The sequence below is a fragment of the Sceloporus occidentalis genome, unplaced genomic scaffold, assembly GCF_023333645.1.
Source record: "Sceloporus occidentalis isolate IW3139 unplaced genomic scaffold, rSceOcc1.0.p SCAF_3, whole genome shotgun sequence".
Lineage (NCBI taxonomy): Eukaryota > Metazoa > Chordata > Lepidosauria > Squamata > Phrynosomatidae > Sceloporus > Sceloporus occidentalis.
In genome coordinates this window covers 51,327,607-51,346,685 of record NW_028316983.1, presented here as the reverse complement: position 1 = coordinate 51,346,685, position 19,079 = coordinate 51,327,607, and the positions used below count along the sequence as shown (strand labels likewise).

The 19,079-nt window shown below is 39.4% G+C and overlaps 1 protein-coding gene across 1 annotated transcript in view; it reads right to left on the bottom strand.

Annotated features, from left to right (window-relative positions):
* KCND3 (potassium voltage-gated channel subfamily D member 3) overlaps positions 1-19,079 on the bottom strand; it is a 406,878-nt gene that overhangs the window by 7,969 nt on the left and 379,830 nt on the right. The window contains exons 5-6 of the mRNA XM_089514407.1: positions 9,397-9,489; positions 2,719-2,775 (exon numbers count right to left, since the gene is read on the bottom strand). Of these exons, the coding sequence (XP_089370533.1) occupies positions 2,719-2,775; positions 9,397-9,489 (150 nt within the window). The remainder of the gene's footprint in view (positions 1-2,718; positions 2,776-9,396; positions 9,490-19,079) is intronic.

Genomic DNA, 19,079 nt, shown 5'->3' with positions numbered 1-19,079 from the left:
AGAATCCCAAAAGTTTTTATTTTCAGTTTGTTTTAGTCATCAAATGACAGCTTCATTAGTTAAGTTCCAATGGTGCAGGAAGCCCTTGACTGAACCAGAGAGATGGTATGATCTGTTAAGTAAGTCAAATATAGCCATGCATTGTTGTTGGCTTCTAGGTAATTCCCCCATTATGGCAGTTCCAAGCAAAGAGGCAGGGGGATTAAGTCTGGTACCTTACAAATTGTCAAACTGTTGAGCCTTAAACTCCTGCATTGGTGTGCTAAGGGCACACAGCAGATGCAAAGCACCCTCTAGATACTTTAGGGAAGGCATGTAGAACACATGGCCTCTAGAAGTAGTCGAACTGCAACCTCTATAATTCCTTACCATTTTATCTACTGGTTAGGGCTGATGGGAGTTGAAATCTGAATGGCCAAAGTTCTCAGCCAGACATTCTCCACCTAGGCTGACCTGATATTCTCCATTCCAGTTTAGGGGAAGTTGCATCCTTTTCCAGGCCTATAAAGCAGATGGGTATACTACAAGATTTACTTTGTAGGGATATGTGGTCTGTAATTTGGCTTTATTTTAGTAAATAATTATCTTTCTTTGGCTTGCTATTTCTGTTTCTGCCTCTTTGCCTGTTACAGTCTTCTACAGATAAACCTAACACTGAATGTAATTCATATATAATAATTGTGAAGAGTCAGATAGGTAGAGTAATCAAAGTCTATTAATTAGGGAGGGGGGCAGGCAGGATATAAATATATCATCCAGGATATATCAATCAGTCAATCAATACTGGTAAATGATGACTATTCATCATTACAAAAAGGGAAACAATAAAGGGAAGAGCTTGGCAAAGTTACTTGTTTGACATTACACCTCCTAGTATTTTAGGAATTCTTTGAGTTGGAGTCCACAAAGTAACATTTTTATAGCTCAAAGTAAGGCAAATAAAGGGCAATGGGCAGTTTAAGGACCAAGTAGGTAGACAGCATGAAGTTTTTGCTTAGAAAATGGAATGCAAATTGTAGGAGCTGTAGCCTGTACTACACCATCCCTTTGCATGATTTTTTGGTAATCGTTTGCAGAAACTACACTACATGCTACACTACCTTTCCCTGCTAATTAGGTTGCAATCTGTACTCTCTTTCTAAAGCAAGAACACTGGATGCAGTGGAACATCACCACATACATAGGTAAGGTACCTCAGTTTTTCACTGAGGTTATTCAAATAAGGAATAATGCACAGAGGAAGCATGGAGTACTAGTGCTACATCTTTTTCCATGGTCTAGGTCAAAACCAAAGTGGAAATCTTGTGTATTTTCTGCATGGTGAAATATGCAAGCAATTGAGATGTATAGAGCTCATGTATCTCCTCATGGGATATTTGACTCTACTTTGCCTGCATAAAAACAAGCTCATGAGTCACTCATGCTTCCTCTGCCACTGCTCTTTTGAATGTGCAAAGCTGCCTCCAGTGTGAGTAGGCTGCAACATGGCACACTGTGCGAGGGAGTTCAGCCACTCAACTGGAAAAACCAGTTCCTGTTATAAATATCTTGGTTATGTAATGTGATATGGTATGCTGGATTTAAGGTTATGAAGCTGAGCCTGGACCTAAGTGAAACATGACTGTGGTTAAAATGATGAATATGAGTGAAAGGAACATGGTCAGGGAAAGGACATTACAGATTTTTACAAGCAATCTAGTTGAATAGCATAGGCCCACAACATTTATAGGGAAGCAAACTGATTACAATCTTGTGCTTTCAAGCTTGAAGATAACTGTTGAATATGTTTGAGCTTAGCTCTTATAATATTAGCTCTTATCAATTGTCCCTCAAGTATTGTCGGAACTTCTTATTGAGTTGTGCTGCCTGTGGGCAGAGCCAATAAGGCACGTGCTTCCTGTGAAGTTGTCACATAGCCAAATGCAAAGGTGACAGTCTGGTGGGGCAATCTTATTCAGTTGGCACAACCCTACAAACCACGAGACACCAGCATAAGGCAACATTCCCCAATGTAGTACTCTCAAAATGTGTTGGACTACAATTTCCTTATCATTGGCTGTGCTGGCTTGGATTGATGGGAACTGTAATCTATGACAGGTACAGCCATCCAAAACATTTGGAGGATATCTGAGCTGGCATCCTGTTGGTTCATCACAAGTAGAGTAGACCTATTCAATTAATTGTTGAATGGCCATTTAATACATAGGTAAATGTCATTGATTCAATAGGTCTACTTTAGTCTGGAGTAATAATAGAATTTTGGCCAATAAGTGGCTGCCACACCACTGTTATAACATATGAAGAATGCCCTAGCAATAGCCCTATGATGTTGTATAATCTAGAATAGCTATTATAACCAGATCAGAAATATGAAGATATATATGTATATAAACACGCACCAAACAAAGAGTGGAAATGAGTGGTACCTTAGACTCATGAATAGGAACTAAAAGGGAGAAATCTCAGTATATAGACAGCTGCCACAACCATTTCAATAATGCAGATACTTAATGTTTACATTTAGTTTCTCCCTCTTTGATCTAGAAAGTGTTAAAAATTAATAAAACAGTTACTTTTTTCATAGTACTCAGTGTCACCAATAGCAAAAATGCTCTAGCATGCACAGTCTGCTAAGAACAGGATCACTAACAAGGCAGAAAACAACACTCAGGACATGGCACAGACTGCAGTATACAGATTGAATTAAGAAGGAAATACCTTGAAGGTGGAAGTTCGTACAGATAACAGGGGATCATCCACAAGATAGGACAATCCCTACAGGACAACATGTCAACAAAAGATAAAAACACCATTGATTGTCCATTCCAGCATTCCAAAGTTCAGTCTCAGCATTCCACCTGGCATCACACAAGTTTGAATGGGCAAGTAGGCCTTTCCTTTAACACACCTAAAAGTCCACTTTCCAAACAAGAACAAAGGCCCAATGCCATTGGAAGACTCTTTGGTTTCCATGTTAAGGAAAAAAATAAATTCTAAGATGTTTAACAGAGGTTCTCTCAAAGAGGAACACCTGAGGATCATAAACCACACAGATGGATTAGAGTTGACTGGTATAATCAATTGAGCTGCTAAGGAAAAGACATGTGCATACTGATATGGAATAAAGGATCAATTATGTTTTCAACTGATATGACTATGCATTTAGAGACCAGTCCTCTCCAGCTTTGTTTCATTTGATTCACTGAATCTGAGGATGATTTGTCATAACCCAGATATTTTGCTCTTGAATTTCAGCAGCAGTCACTACTGATTAGTTTGAGTGGTTGGAGGAAAGGTAACATTGCCCTTTGAAACCTGTGGGTAACTCTTATGTATGGATCATTCCACTGGCCATGATGTGACATTGCAAAATGACTCCTTGGTGTTTCAAGAATTCATAGGCTACAATGAGAATTTATTGTTAAGAGTGATACTTTTTCCCATTAATTGGTTAAGTATGATGGAAAGACATGCATTTTCAGCACAAATGCTGATTGAATTGTTTTGATGGGTGCACTGAAAAACACACAGTAAACATGCTGCATGTCAGTCTGTGAATGACAACCTCTATGTTGAAAATGATAGATGGTTTAGGTCAGCAGCACACCCTTTCCAATAACCAAACAGCCATTTAGCACTGACTGAGGTTGCAGTGAGTCACATCACCCTTACCTCAGCCCACTCCTGATTTCTGATGTATCATTATTTCTATTTCTATGCACATTTTAGCTAAATGGAGGATGAAGGCTGAATAATTTATTATAATTCTGATCATCTTAGGTCCTACACATTTTGGACATTAATTACTACTTAAACAATCAGCTTTGAATGTTTTCTCCACTCTTTCTCCCCATTTACTATTATAAAAATGATCGAGCAGCAAATTTAGAGACTATGCTGGCTGCGGATTTGGGGAGATGTTGTATTATAATTGCTATTGTCATTACTCTCATCATTATTACTTATCTCTAGTTACATTTATCCCCCAAACCTAGCACATGAGATAGCTTAGAAATTAAAACAAATATAATAATACAATATAGCTAAAGCATACAAAAGGATATTAAGATGTAGTTAAACAATCTATAACATTAAAACCAATTTAAAACATACAATGAAGAAAATAACAGAAAGCAGTATATAAAACAGAGCAGCAGTCTAAAAACGCCTAACTTTTCCAAGCTCTGAGCAACTTATCTGAACCCTTTCTTCTCTAAAGTTTGGCATCACTTTGAAATGACTGTCCTTTTAGGACACGCATCTGTAAAATTAATATACGGAGAATTGTTGACATGGTACTCCATGGCTTTGCTTGTCCAAAGATCAAATCTTATGAAAAGAGCATGTACACAAATTTGTTCAAAAGTTTCAATCAAAGCTTTGAAGTTGGGAGAATGTCAGCTTCTTATAGCCCTCTCTCATATTTTATCCACAGTATTCTGAAGACTAGGGATAAAGATACCCTTTTTGGCCTCAACATGACCCTTTGAGATTGATAATTTGTGTAAATTTACTCAGCAAGGTTCATGACTGAGGAAGAATTTGAGCACTACACTGATTAATCCATGTGATTAACATGCATTGCACATTTTAGAGTCCCTTTGTTACAAAAATCACTTATATTGTGCTAATACAAAATATTGTATTAGCTAATACAAAATGGTTGCAGTGAACAATATATTTGGTCATTGATCCCATCCCCATACTTAATTTTAATGGAAAGTGAGCTGGCATGGTGTAGTGGTTAAAGTGTTGGAGTGGGATTTCAGAGTTCCACTGAGCTAGGCATCTCACTTGGGTCAGGTAACTTAATGTATCTGACAGTTATGGCATGAAAATAAATAGAGAGGAGGAAAAAAGTTTCCTTATGTTTACTAGACGAAAGGAAAGGGATAAATGTAACTACCTAACTAGCCAATAAATAAATTGGATGTTTACAATGTGTTCAAAGCACTTTACAGATGTTGTTTCATGTATCTCTACAACAACTCTGCAAAGAGCATCAGTCGTAGTATTATCTTTCAACTGAAGATGTGGCAGGGAGGAGGAATCACTCAAGCCAAGAAATGAGTTGTCCAAGGACATCGAGGAGAGGTTCGAACTGAGAGTTACTTGAATTGCACTTAGGCCTCTGGGCAGCCTTCAGATTACATAACTATGGTGACATGATTACACTTTAGCTGCCATAGTAACATCCTTTGGTATCCTGGCATTTGCAGTTTAGGGAGGGGTATTTAGAATTCTTTACCAGAGAGTTCTGATGCCTCACCAAATTACAAACCCCAGGATTTCATAGGATGTAATGATGGCACTTGATATGAAATCATAATGCTATCACTAGGAGTGCAAAAAGTTCCCAGGACATTACATTATAGTAGAAATTGGAAGACCAACATTGGTTTAAACTACTACTTGTGACAAATATCCTTTGATAGTTTTGTTACACTGTTTATATACTACAGCCATGCATGGCCTTAATTTAAAAACTGTGATGGCATTAGAGACAGTTTAAAACATAGTCTGGTTTACCAATTACCAATTACCATTGTTTTGCCTGTTCAACATTGGACTGTTCTCCTATGTTTGCTGTTATCATTCACTCATAATTAGGAAGCAGTGAGAGTCCTGACTTCATACACTATCTCTAAGCAGCAGCTTAATTTGTGAGGAAAGATTTTTGTGTACGACACAATTTGCAGCCCAAGCTGACATGAAACTCCTATACTGATTTTCCAGGATTGACAACTTTCCTTGATTTTAAAAGAATGACATAGTACATCAGTTTAAATACAAACCTATACAGGTATACCTCAGTTAACAAAGTAGATGTGTTTCTGGGCATCATTTCTTTAAGAGAAACTTTAGTATAAGAGGTAGAATTTTTTTTGGAAAGGACAGGGATGCACTCTTACACCACCAAAAAAAGTTCAAAACAAACACAATGGACTTTATCATACGTGGCCCTATGTGCTTCCATGCCAAAAATGGTTAAAGTGGTGGCATCCTGGAAAAGCAAGCCCATTTGCTAATGTTTATCACATACAGGGCAAAATAGAGCAAAACAAGGGGGTCAAAGGCACATTACTTAGGGCCCAATGTGAAGTTGGCTATCAAAAGGGGGAACAATTCCCCATTGTTGGGTAAAAATACCTTTTCTGTGCATGCCCAAAGCTCCAAGCTGTCATTTAGCCTCGTCAGCTGCTCCCCACACCAGCTTCTGATCTACTGGTTGCTTATCCCTGTGCTTCCTGGTAGTGCGCCTGGGCTGCACAGCCCTGAGAGGGGACCTAGTTGGGGGGCACTGAGGAGGGTCTGGCCATTGGGGTCCCCCGGGGAGGGGGAGAGCCCTGAAGGCCAAGGGGGGGCAGTCTGCCCAAAGGGCTCCCCAGCTTCCATGGGGAGAAAGCAGGCCAAGGGAGCCCCCAGCCCTGGCAAGGAGAGCCCTGGACTGAGGGCTTGGAAGCCTGGGAAGGAGGCAGTGGGTGCAGCTCCAGCCAGAGAGGAGAGGGACCATAGCCGGACCCTCCGCCCTTGGGGCCTGGAGCACTTAATGGGAGAGTGGCACCGAGAGCCCCGGGAAGGAGAGACTCAGGACCCACAGATGGGGTGACCCATGGAGGGAGGGGAGGGAGATCAGGCAGAGACCCCTGGGGAGAAGGACAGGGCAAAGGCCAGCTCCTCCCCACCTCTTTCCAAGGAAGAAGGGAAAGCGAAGGGAAGGAAAAGAGGGTAGGAAGGAAGCAAGGAAGGGCAGGGGAGGAGATCTGTCTGTCAGAGGGGCTGGAACCTTAGGAGAGCCGGGAGAAGAGATACCGTGTGTGTGCGTGTGCGCGCGCGTGTGTAGTTACGATAGAATCAGCTCTCATTCTTTTCTAGCTCAGGGTTTATTGCATTGTTTACACATTGCTCCAACCCAGTAATGAATGTCTGTCTCTTCAGCTCTCCCTCACCATCCTGCCAATGATGTTAAAATAACATCCAGTTAAACAGAGGGCAAGCAGGAAAAGGGGGCAGAGTGGGTGTAAAAAGACTTTGTAAAAAGAAATGGCTTTATCAGAGGTTTTGTTAATTAAGGTATGCCTGCATTAGCAGTGATGGTAATCTTCACATTTCATTTAAGGGAAAAATGCACATGCCATGTCCTCCAGAGAATAACAAGAATAACATAATTGCACCACTACACTTGTTAATAATTCATCTGAACTCTGTGTTACATCTTATAATGTAGATTATGTCTGCAGTCCTTATTTTGTATGGTGGTGATGACAGTAGTGTTCAACATGTCCATGCAGCACATCAGTCCCTGTAGTCCATGTGTGCCATGTCTCTGGCTATGGAGATTTTCCATCTGTTCCTACAGCTGACAGGAATGATAGCTATGCATTCAGTACCCATGTATGTGCCCATGTATACCGTTTGTGTTTGATCAGCTGCACTGCATGAATAAAATCACAGGCAGCAAAAGGCTGGCCACAATCTTTTCAAATAAAGGGGTGTGGAGGAGTGGTGACAACTAAAATTTGGCTCTCATTGCAGCTTTAGTCATAAGCAGGTGAGGTCACACATAACAAGCTGTGACCCTAGATGGAACACATACACCATGATGCCATCAAATGATAGGTTCAGCAAATTGAGTGGAGCTCACATGAGCAATATGATACCAAATGAGGATGCACTGTGAAGTGATGGTACATTTTCTATGTACATGAAAGGCTACTTGTCCTTCTTGGACCTCACAAGGACAATGTTAATGATTTTAAAGCATTTCCACTCATTTTTTTTATTGTAACAGAGTAATTTGAAGTGTAGGAGTCACCCATCTCTCAAACAGTATAGTTACCAACTTGAGTTTCCAATGCTGTTCTTATTCCAAGAGGCTACCTAACAACCTGTAGCCGAGGTAGCTCAGATGCATTGCCAGTATAAGTTGGCTCACAGCCACAACAAATTAATGGAAATGATAACCTGAGCATCTCTTTCTTTAATTCTCATTGACTGTATCCTGCTAGACACCAAACTTTAAAACTGGTGAAGTTTTTGAAAGGAAAAAGCCTGAAGGTCACAGGTAAAACAAAAAAGAAAAACTGAAAAAGCAACCATAGGCTGGGCAGACTAGAACTGATCAGGTAGTTAAGGGAGCAGATGGAACTTATGATGTTAATTGTATTATGTGAAGAAAAATGAGGAGAATGCCTGAGATGGTGGGAACCAGTACAATAGAAGTCTAGTAACTTGTAGAGTAGGAGATAGTTTGATCATGTTATGATGACCTTGTGCTTTATGTAAAAACCTTTATGTTACCCCTTCCCATATTTGATACTTCTGTCTCCTTCTCTTCTCACAAGTGTTAGTAGTTAATATATATCTGTCTGTTAATCATCACAACAACAACAATAATGGATACTGAGCCATTATCAAAAGTGTATCACACCAGAGTTCCTGACATCTTATATTACTTTAATTGACATGGTTCCTTCTTGTGGAATTCTGGGATTCGTGGTTTGGTGAAATACTGAGAGTTCTCCACTAGAGAGCTCTAGCACTCCCCCGATTTACAGCAGGACAGCTCTCTACTCATTTCTAAAAGCCTCAAGAATCTACAAATCCCTGGATTCTATAGTATGGAATCAGAACAATTAAAACAGCATGAAACTGCTTATACAATTTCACACATCAAGTTTCACACATCAGCTCAGTGTTAGCCAGCTGATCTGAGACACAAGAAATATAACTCCTTGACTTCATATAATGCATTCTTTTCTTCGTGTAATACATAATGAGACATAACTATAATGATGGAGCTCTATCGTTCTAGTTATGCCTGCCAATGCCACCTTCCTCTCCAAACCTACCAGTTCAGCCTGGTAGTGATTCAGCTGAATAATTTCTGTGGTACTGCAGACCATGGCCATTGGTAATGATGTCTGGAGTGCTCCCCTGTCACCAGGAACATTATGAACAGGCAACTGGAGAGACCATTGGTGCCATAAATGCTTTTCTCAAGGTGTCCCATGACCAGGAGAATACTGCAGTTATTCCCCAGTGTCCCAAGCTACAGTACCGCAGAAACCTTTTGGCTGCCAATCTGAAACAGTAGATTGGGGGGGGGGGGGGGGAGGGGGAAGTCATGCTAACAACCATAAATGTAACTCCTCAGCAGTTACAAGATTGTAAGTCCAACTTATAATAACTACTGAACAGGATGACAGGCTCTTGTGTATAAGACACTGGGGACAAGACATGCATACATTAATACATACATTTATGTATACCAAAGGGCTGATATATATATCTATTTGTATGCTGTATTCCATAACATCCCTATGCCTTCTTCAACTGAAGCCTATCCTAAGAAGGGTGACATTCAAAGTTACATGTGTCCTTGTTGCTACTTACAGTTGTTTTCTCCAGGCAATGCAGCAGGTGGTGGTGCTGACTTTCAATGAGAGAAGTAGTTTTCCTGATGTTGTGCTCATCATCCATAGACCCCTGAACAGAAGAAAAGTCATTAATGAGATTGCAGGTACAGAGAGAAACACAAACATGTTCTGGATCTGGAAATGTAACATGATAAAAATGGGACGAGCATTTCCACATTTTTAAAATCATAGTATAAAATGAAGGAGTCCCAATCTTTTCACCCTGTGTTAGGGCAAGACACACAGTTGAACAGAGAAAAAGAGGAAGCCAGTACTACAAGGCAGGAGAAGGCAAAACTCCCATATGATTTCTGACAGATTTATTTACAGTGAACATGAAAGGCCCATATTGCCCTCTTTGTTACAATAACTGGAATAGTATTTTCTTGGTGCTTGTAGTGCAATAAATAAAATAAGACCTCTTTACTGCCAAAGGCAGTAACAAAACACATCAGGCATATCTCATGTGAAATTAGGGCTGATCAGGGTCAAAATGTGTGACCTAGGGATGGCTTCTGGTGATATTACTATGCACAATATATTAAGCATCACATGTATTTGTTCAGAGCATGTAATGTATGTTAAAAAACAAACAAACCACAAAATCAAACAAATGAGAAAATAATTGTCTGGCTGGAAGGTTTTTCAAGCCCTGCATTGAGTGAACCCCCATTCCACCCTCTCCCACATATTTTTAACACCTTTGCAAGCACTGGTTTTTACAAACATATGGGAATTATAGTCCAGCTTTCCAAATTCTGGTTTGATCGGAATTTTTTTCCTAGCTGTTTTAACACTGTCCCAAGCATTGTTTTTAAAACACAGGAGTTTTTCCAGGCCAAAAGCAGATTTTTCAAACTCCGCTTTTAATAGTTTGATCCCATTAAACAGTGGGATCTACTTATAATCATAATACAAAACCTCACAAAACTTTCTTCCTTTGTTTTTCTTACAGTCAGATTGGGGATAGCTGAAGAGGAGAAAGAACCATTCTCCAAAATAATAATCATAATCATGCTACTACTAATGATGAAAAAACTGGAGGAGAGGAAGATGATAATGATGACACTGACAATGATTGCAGTTCAAGATGTAATAATGTTAGTCTGTAGAAACTGTATGTAGCTAGATTTTGTAGCACCATTAAGACATATTAAAGAAAAAAGATGGCAGCATGAGCTTTTGTAGACTAAAGTCTACTTAGAATCATAGAATCATAGATTCATAGAGTTGGAAGAGACCACAAGGGCCATCCAGTCCAACCCCCTGCCATGCAGGAACTCTCAATCAAACCATACCTGACAGAAGCCCATCCAGCCTCTGTTTAAAGACCTCCAAGGAGAGAGACTCCACCACTCTCTGAGGGAGTGTGTTCCACTGTCAAACAGCCCTTACTGTCAGAAAGTTCCTCCTAATGTTGAGGTGGAATCTCTTTTCCTGTAACTTGCATTCATTTTTCGGGTCCTGTTCTCTGGAGCAACCAGCAACCATACATTTGCAGCCAGTGAGTGCAAAGATGCATACTGAGGAAGTAGACTTTAGTGTATGGAAGCTCATGCTGCCAACTTTTTTCTTTAGTTAGTTTCAAAGGTACTACAAGAGCTCTCTAAATAATAATGACAATGATGATAAAGACAGACAAGTAGGGAAAGAGAAGATGCTTAATCATAAGTCTGGGGGGCAAGAGGAGAAAGAGCATGAAGAGGAGAATGATGGAGCAGGAGAAAGAAAATTAAAAGAATTAAAAGAGAAAAGAAACAATTTCTTAAGCAGGAAAAAGTGGCTTTTGATTTTGCTCATTGTGAGCTGGTAGTGAATTCTAATCTCTGTGATAACAGTGGTGATAGTGTAAGTCTGATTTATGCCATCATAACTCACTAACAGGATGACAGCCCCTATCCATGCATGTGCATTCAGAAGCAAGCCCTAAAGAGTTTAATGTAAACCAAAACTTGTCCCAATTTTAAGAATCAGGCAGACATGTAGCAGGACATATGGTCTTTCAGATAGCCTGGACCCAAACTATGTAGTACTTTACAGGTCATAACCAGCACTTTGAACTGTGCCCAGAAATAAACCAATAGCCAGTGAAGTTGTAGACACATTATTTTGGATCTACAAACATTTCTAAACAGTTTCCAAAGGCAGAGTGTTTTACATCAATCCAAACAGTCTACTGTATATTAAAGACATGTTGCACTGCAGCTAGATCTGTCATCTCTAGGAACAGCCACAGATTGTGCACTAGTTTTAGCTATGCAAGTACCCTTATGGACACTGCTGAAACCTGAGCAGAACCATGTCCAGAAGTATGACGAAACTGCATACCTGAGTTTCTTTCAGAGATAATTTAATTCCATTCAGCACAGGCTGAATCCCTATATTTCTATCACTGTAATGGGTTCCTATATCCCTGTCAGTGTTCTCTAACACACAGGGATAAAGCTATTCAGTTTTCATAACAGCGATTCCAGGGTCTTTTGACATGAGCCATCATTCTTCCTGAAAATCAGAGTGACAATTCACTGCTGGTTTCTTCATTTCCTTCTTTAGGCTTGTCTTCTCTCTCTTCTCATCATTTTCAGGGGCAAACTCATGTTTAAAAAGCCCCAAAGGGCAAAGGATGGGATTAGTCCCTAAAAATGTAATAATGGAAAATCTCAAAACCAATGTGCCAAATAGAAATTTAATCTTCCTTGAAATAGTCTGTAACTTAAACCAACCCAACCAAATCTGGTGTCATTGCTCCCTTAGCCTTTCTTGGTTTACTATGACATCTTCATAAAATGTGGAAAAAAAATGGACATCTTCAAACTCTTGATTAAGGGGCTGTGCTCACTGGCCTGGGGGAGATGTTGGGGTGTCGCGCCCACATGACACATGCCCTGACTCCACTTCCAGGAAGGCGTGACACTGCACGCTGCTCCACATGGTGTGTGGTGTTATGACGCTCATCTGGCACTGTGTCCACACAACACAGCCTCAAAGGAACACCTTAAAGCTGCAGTGCTGCAGCTATCGGGCCCTTTCCAGGGTGCAAACAGGAGCCCCTGGAGGCAGCTGCAGGCCGCCCCTTAGGGGTGGTCTGCACAGCCTCTAAATGACCTATTTTGCTGGAGGACAGCAATCATAATGTTCTAATATGTATTCTCCCTATTTAAAAAGTCCTAGCTATACCAGTTAGTCTGTTGCTGATATGATTTTGTGTGTAGTATGGATGCCCAAATTTGATGCCTGAGCTCTACACATCACTGATCTCTAGATCCAAGGGCAAGATCCCTCCCCACCTATCAGAGAAGAAGATGGTAGTAAGACACAGACAAGTCTTTTTGATGTATTGAACACACTGCTCTTTAGTTTCTCTTTTTGTAGGAGTAGCTTGGAATTGACAATGTTAAGGATTTTGTAGTACTAATGTTAGAAACAATACTGCTAAGGGTATATATGTGTGGGTTTAGGTGTATAATTTAAAATCCTTGACCCTGAACTCTACCTCAATTTTGCAGCATGTCCTTGTGATCACTACCATCAGTTTTATTTGCATTCAGTGGTTGGGATTTTTTAAACACCATTAGAAGCATTAAAAGGATATTTATGTGTTCAAATCTGTCCTTTAAACTTTAGTTAATGTTTGATAAGGAAATGTCATAAGGAATACCTTTCCAATGCTGTCTAGAGATTCATTAAAAATGTACTCCCTATTGTATGTGCTAGCAATATGTTTATTGTTGCCACTATAAACTTATTATATTATGCACACTTTTGACATAGACTGTAATGCATTTGCAGAATTATTTTTTATAATTTACACAACATGTTCAAAGTGTTTGGAGAACTACCTGTCTCCCCAACCCCATAATTCCCAAACAATTCTGTAAAATGGGTCATATTGATTCTAACAAAGTCATTTTCATAGCCACCCAACAGGACTGAAGGTCTAACCTGAATTCTCAAGTCCACTCTTTCCACTGTTCACACAGTGAATTTATTTCACACATCATTATGTAATTATATTACTAGGACTAAGGGCAGAATAGCACTAATGGTCTGTTGGTCTCCAGAGGTACTGGACTACAAATCTCATAATTGCAGTGAGTGTAGTTGCCTTTCAAACCACGTGGGTGCAAATATTTTCCTATATAGAGGGAGAGACTTGCAAAATCAATATTTAAGTTACAAGAGGGATATTTACAGTGCAGCTGTCATCTCCTGCCATGACACGCTTGAGTGCAAATATGGTGGAAGTTAAAGTTAAATATGGTGGAAGTTAAAGTTAAAGGTAGGATATATAACTTTACAGCTTGAACTCTTTAGATCCGTCTTTCTGGAAGGAATGCTTTCTATTCTGGCACATGCTGAGATTAATCCATCTCTCCTCAAGTCTTGAAAAACAGACTATTAAGGATGGAATTGTAAAAAAATAGAAGTGGGTTAACTTTGATTTTGATGTTTTAAAACTAGCACCCCAGTTCTTTTCAAAACAGAAAAGAATTCCATGTCCACTTACTATGGAAGATATATAAGGAATGGAAGAATTTGTCTTGGTTGATTCAGAAATGTTCATAGATAGTTTTCAACAATGTCATGGAACAGAAACTTCTCTTCAGGTGGAAGAGAAGCTTAGGCTGTCTACTTTGTAACAATCTGCTTTGCAATTAAGGAAATAATTGATTTACTGTACTGATTAATAATGTAACACTTTCAGCCTCAAAATTTCTGAACTTAAAAAAGCAACACAGATAATGCCTACCAACTTAAATGAATACTTTCTGTGATAAATGGAAGCAGACAGCCTAAGCAATAGTAGTGCACGAGTAGTCATAGAAGCATGGCTGTGAATTTTAAGAGTGCATCTGAGCAGAGGATGTGTCTCAGGTTGCTGTAGGCACAGAAAGCCAGACTCTTCATTAGCGGAATAATCTTTCTTTGCTGGAAAAAGCCCTGAAAAGATTATTTAGATTCTATTTTAAATTTTAGATGTTGAGCCAGGATACCAAGATTCTGTCTCTTCATTCCAAAGGCACAGCCCAATGCATTTTATGAAGGCTCCAAATATTCAGCTGCATTTAGAGTGTTACAACCTGTTCAATATTCCATGTGCCAAAGCTGAGCAAAGGAGTAGACTTTGCCTCTCAAGCCAATAACTTACTTTTTCAGTAGTGCAGACCTAACGAAAACACTGTAGGTGTAGTCCACCATATAGTCTATAAGACTTTGCAGTCTCCAGATGTTGTTGGACTCACGCTCCCATATTATCAACCACTGGGCATGCTGGCTGGATGTGATGGGATATGCAATGCAAGAACATCTGGAGGATCACATGTTTCCCACCCATGCCATGAGGAATACTTCAACCAGCCTGGAACACAGACACTTTGCACTGTTGCTTGGGGATTGGGATGGAGGAAGGCAGGACACTTATTCTTTGGCAGATTTCCCTCTGCTGTTCTATATGGATCATCAGGGTTCATGTTTGGGGATGGCTGCCAATCTCAAGCCAGAACATTTTATTAATATATAATTGGGGGATCACATTTCTAGAAACAAAAGACAGACAAAAGGCACTTCCCTTCTCCTTTCCTCTTTCCTGAAACATCTCCATAGAGTGCATGGGGGTGGTGGGATTTTTAGTTTTATACCTAACATTCCTGATGTCCCTCTCACTTTCTCTGCTCCTTATTTTCTGCCTCACTGACAGGGAACATATTGATATTCCATGTCTCAACTGCAGACTTAGTTAGCAGCATACACAAACACTCTTCAGGCATTTAAAACTCTTAACTGTGAACTGTGGAACTGGGAGGTTTACACTTCAGCCCTCCTATTTCCATCCCTGACCATGGTTATAATATCTTGTTTTACTGAAATAATTTTTATTGTTTCTTTTTCCTTTTTTACATTTTCATTGTAAAGTTTTAAACTACTTTTTATGTGTGAGCCACCTTGGGTCATTTTCCAGGAGAAAGATGACATATAAATGAAATGAAATAAAATAAAATAAATACTTGGATTAAGCAGCCCTGGTGCCATTTTGGATGAAAGGTGGGCTATTCATTCAGGAAACACTAAACCATCCATCACGTCAAGACCAGACTGCTAGCCACCTGTTTAAGGTAAACAGGTATCTACATTTAGTTTTCAAAGAAGTAGCCATTTAAGTTTGTTGTACCACAAAAAGGAGAAAGGAAAGGGAAGAAAAGAAATGGAATCTAGTGACACACTTAAAACTGACTTATTTTTATTTGAGAATGAGCTTACATGGATATCAGTCCACTTCTTCACATGCAAAACAGAGTGATACTGAAGACTCAGGTTATTAAGCATACTTAGTTGTGGGAGTGGGATGGGATGTGATAGGATCCAGAAAGATGCAAAGATTTCTTCCCTTCTCTTTTTTCCTTTTGAAGTATCTACATTTCTTTCATATTTTAACAGATGCACAGTGCACCCCTATACACATTGACTCAGAAGTAAGTGGCATTCAGTAATTGTGATCCCAGTAACTATGTTTAAGATTGCAGTCTGCAAATAGCATTGGCTCATGCCTTAGAGTTACACATGATCTCAGAATTCATTATGGGACAACTTGGAAAAGCTGCCTTCTTATTTGCATTCCCCTTGAAATGAGTAACTCTTTAAAATCTGGCAACAGAGGGCAAGATAAAAGTTGTGTTATGATTAGTGGAGCATGGTTCTTATATTTGTCTAAACGAGAGCTCAGCATATTCAGAAATTTGTCACTTTCACAAATGCCAACAACTTGAATGTACTCCAAATGATTAATACCCTGGTTTATTTCCAGGGTCATCTCCCACTATACCTTTTCTTATATGGGTCCAGAATTACAAGAAAACTTACAGCTCAATAAACAGAGTAGAAACTAAGGGACAACTAGAGCCAGCCCCACCTATTGGTTCTTGAACTGAGTGACCTTGGATCTCTTGCCAGATTCACTGGAGGGCAGTACAAATATCTCAGCAACCTCAGTTCACCTTCAGGAATATGAGAGCTATAATTCACACACAATGTGGTTATTGTGAACAGGAAACAGATAAGGAGCACAGAGCATTGTGCATCCCTGAAGTGCTGTTCAAGCCATAATCCTAATTGATATATCTGCTTATTAGGTTCTCTGTATTGTATTTTACAGAGATTGTTTCTGAGCTATGCTTTAAGGAGCTTTGCAGTACATTAGTAGAAGTACAGAATATTAAGTAGAAGTAAAGAATATTAAGTGTTACCACTAATTCAACTATCAGAAGATCTTGCAAAGTTGCATTAAGGATCTAATTCTCCAATTCCCTTTTTTTTAAAAAAAAGGTTGTGACAAAGTTCAAATGCTATTGAATTATTTATTTTGAGACTAATCTTGCAGATTTATTTTGATTTAAGAACCATTAAATCAAAGAACAAAGACAAATCTGGAAATAAGATCCTAAAGATTGGAAAGTTACTTTAAAAAATACCTAGTTACATTTACAGCATTACAGCATAGTTAATTAATGTTGTTGTTGTTATTGCTGTTGTTGTCTGTGTTCAAGTTGTTTCTGATTTATGACAACTCTAAAGCTAACCAATCACAGGGGTTTCTTGGCAAGATTTGTTAAGAGGAGGTTTGCAATTGCCTTCCCCTGAGGCTGAGAGGCAAGCCCCCACGGTCACCCAGTCAGTTTCATGGTTGAGCAGGGAATCCAACCCTGGTCTGCAGAGTTGCAGTCCAGTACTCAAACTATTACATGACACTGGCTAATTAATGGGCCCAAACAGACAGGCCAAAATAAAACTGCTTTGGGTCACTTTGGAGGTATGCTGTTTAAATGAGACACACATCTTAAGAGGCCAGAAACCCATATTTAAGTACTACAAGCATCTCCCATACTGCCACTGTTCACATCCATAGCAGAGCATAAGGCAGCAACACATGGCACAGTACAAACCAATAAACAAACAATGTGATAGTCCCCTTTCATCACTTACTGAGCCCCTGCTATAGTTATTAAATGAAATGTAAAAGTTAGTTATGCTGCTAAAGAAGTGAAGTCATTCTTCATCAGTTGCAAGCATGTAACTTAGCTGTGCCTTCATTGTTGTGAAAATACAAGTAACTACTTATTTATAAAACATTCACTGGAATCCTATATGACCTATCATGTTATCCTATATGGCCTGCTAGTCTCAAAGGTGCTACAAGATCTTTCTACATACTGATTCTACAGATTAACATGGCTATAATTTTGAATGTTACCTCTGTTATCTTATGTAACTTTACATATATCTAGCTGCATAACTTAACATTTATCCTTCAAGAGTGCCTGATGTGTGTTGGGACTAATGAGATGTGTATCCCATTGTGTATCGGTCCCATTGCTCATTGGTCACTTTGATGGCTCTGCTATGTAGTAATGTGACAGCAGCTCCTTATGGATATGAATATTACAGAACCATCCAGTTCTCATTCCTGCACATTTAAGTCCACTTAAGAAAGCATTAAGGCCCTGATGGGATTCCAACCTTTACTTTCAAACTTTGTAAGATCCAGTAGGTTCTTTACATCTGTTCCAAACTAACTTTTTTTTAATTGAAAAATTATTACAATACATACATAACAAACCAACCCCCCCAACAACACAGATCTTAATAGTAATAAAACTCACCAACATAAATCTTCCAATTACTTGTGTAGAGTACATCACTTAAAATCATTATCCATGATTACTCAATATCTTCCCTCATTTTAGCTATTATGAGTTTTTCTTTATATCATGTAGTTACATAAAATTCTAACTTCCTGCTACAACAGTTAAGCCTGTTTCCGTAACCATATTTGCTTGCCGTCATGTCTTTTCTTTTATCTTTCCCTAAACTAACTTGATGTGTTAAAACATCACCCAATCCTGGACATAATTTAGATTCCTGCTGCATCCTTTTTGCGGCTGTGTAGTTAAATCACAGAATCTTATTAACTCATCTGAGCTGGCACTTGAAGCCTGAGCCAAGTCACGACAATACTGGGACTTGTTCAAATGGTTCATTGTTTTTTTGCTAGCGATCATTATTTCTAGGATTCTTTTAAAAGCAAATGAAACGTTTAGTATATCCTGTGGGTGTTAATGGCACCTGCTTGCATCTAACAAGGAATAAGGCATTAGACTTGCATAGAATGGAACACTAGTTTATGCATATAGAATCAGGGTCAGATACGGCTAATCATTATGCTGAGCAGACCCGGAGTCTGGAAAAATGACAGCTCTGAGAATCCCTCAACCAGCATAATTAGTGGTTATTCCGAGGACTATGGCTGCTCCTTCTTCCTCAGCTGTGTGGTGGAAGCCAGACAAAGCTTAAATACATTTCTGTGGACAATAAATGGCTGGGTTGGTACAGCTGTGGTCTTGGGCCATGTTGAGGAAGAAGCAACATCCTCCTGAAACTGCTATTGGTCTGGAGGGTGGATGCTTTCATCCTCCCAGCTCTGCAATGGTAGTCCAATGATGCTTTAACACAGTTCTGATTCTGGCCACTGACTAGACATGGGAGTGCAGCCTGTCATTTTCTGGTTGCTTTTGAGCAGTCATGGAAAAGGCACTGCACAGGGATGTACTAAACAGCTCCTTGTGTAATACCTCCAGAAAGTATGGACCGGACCAGACAGGCAGAAAG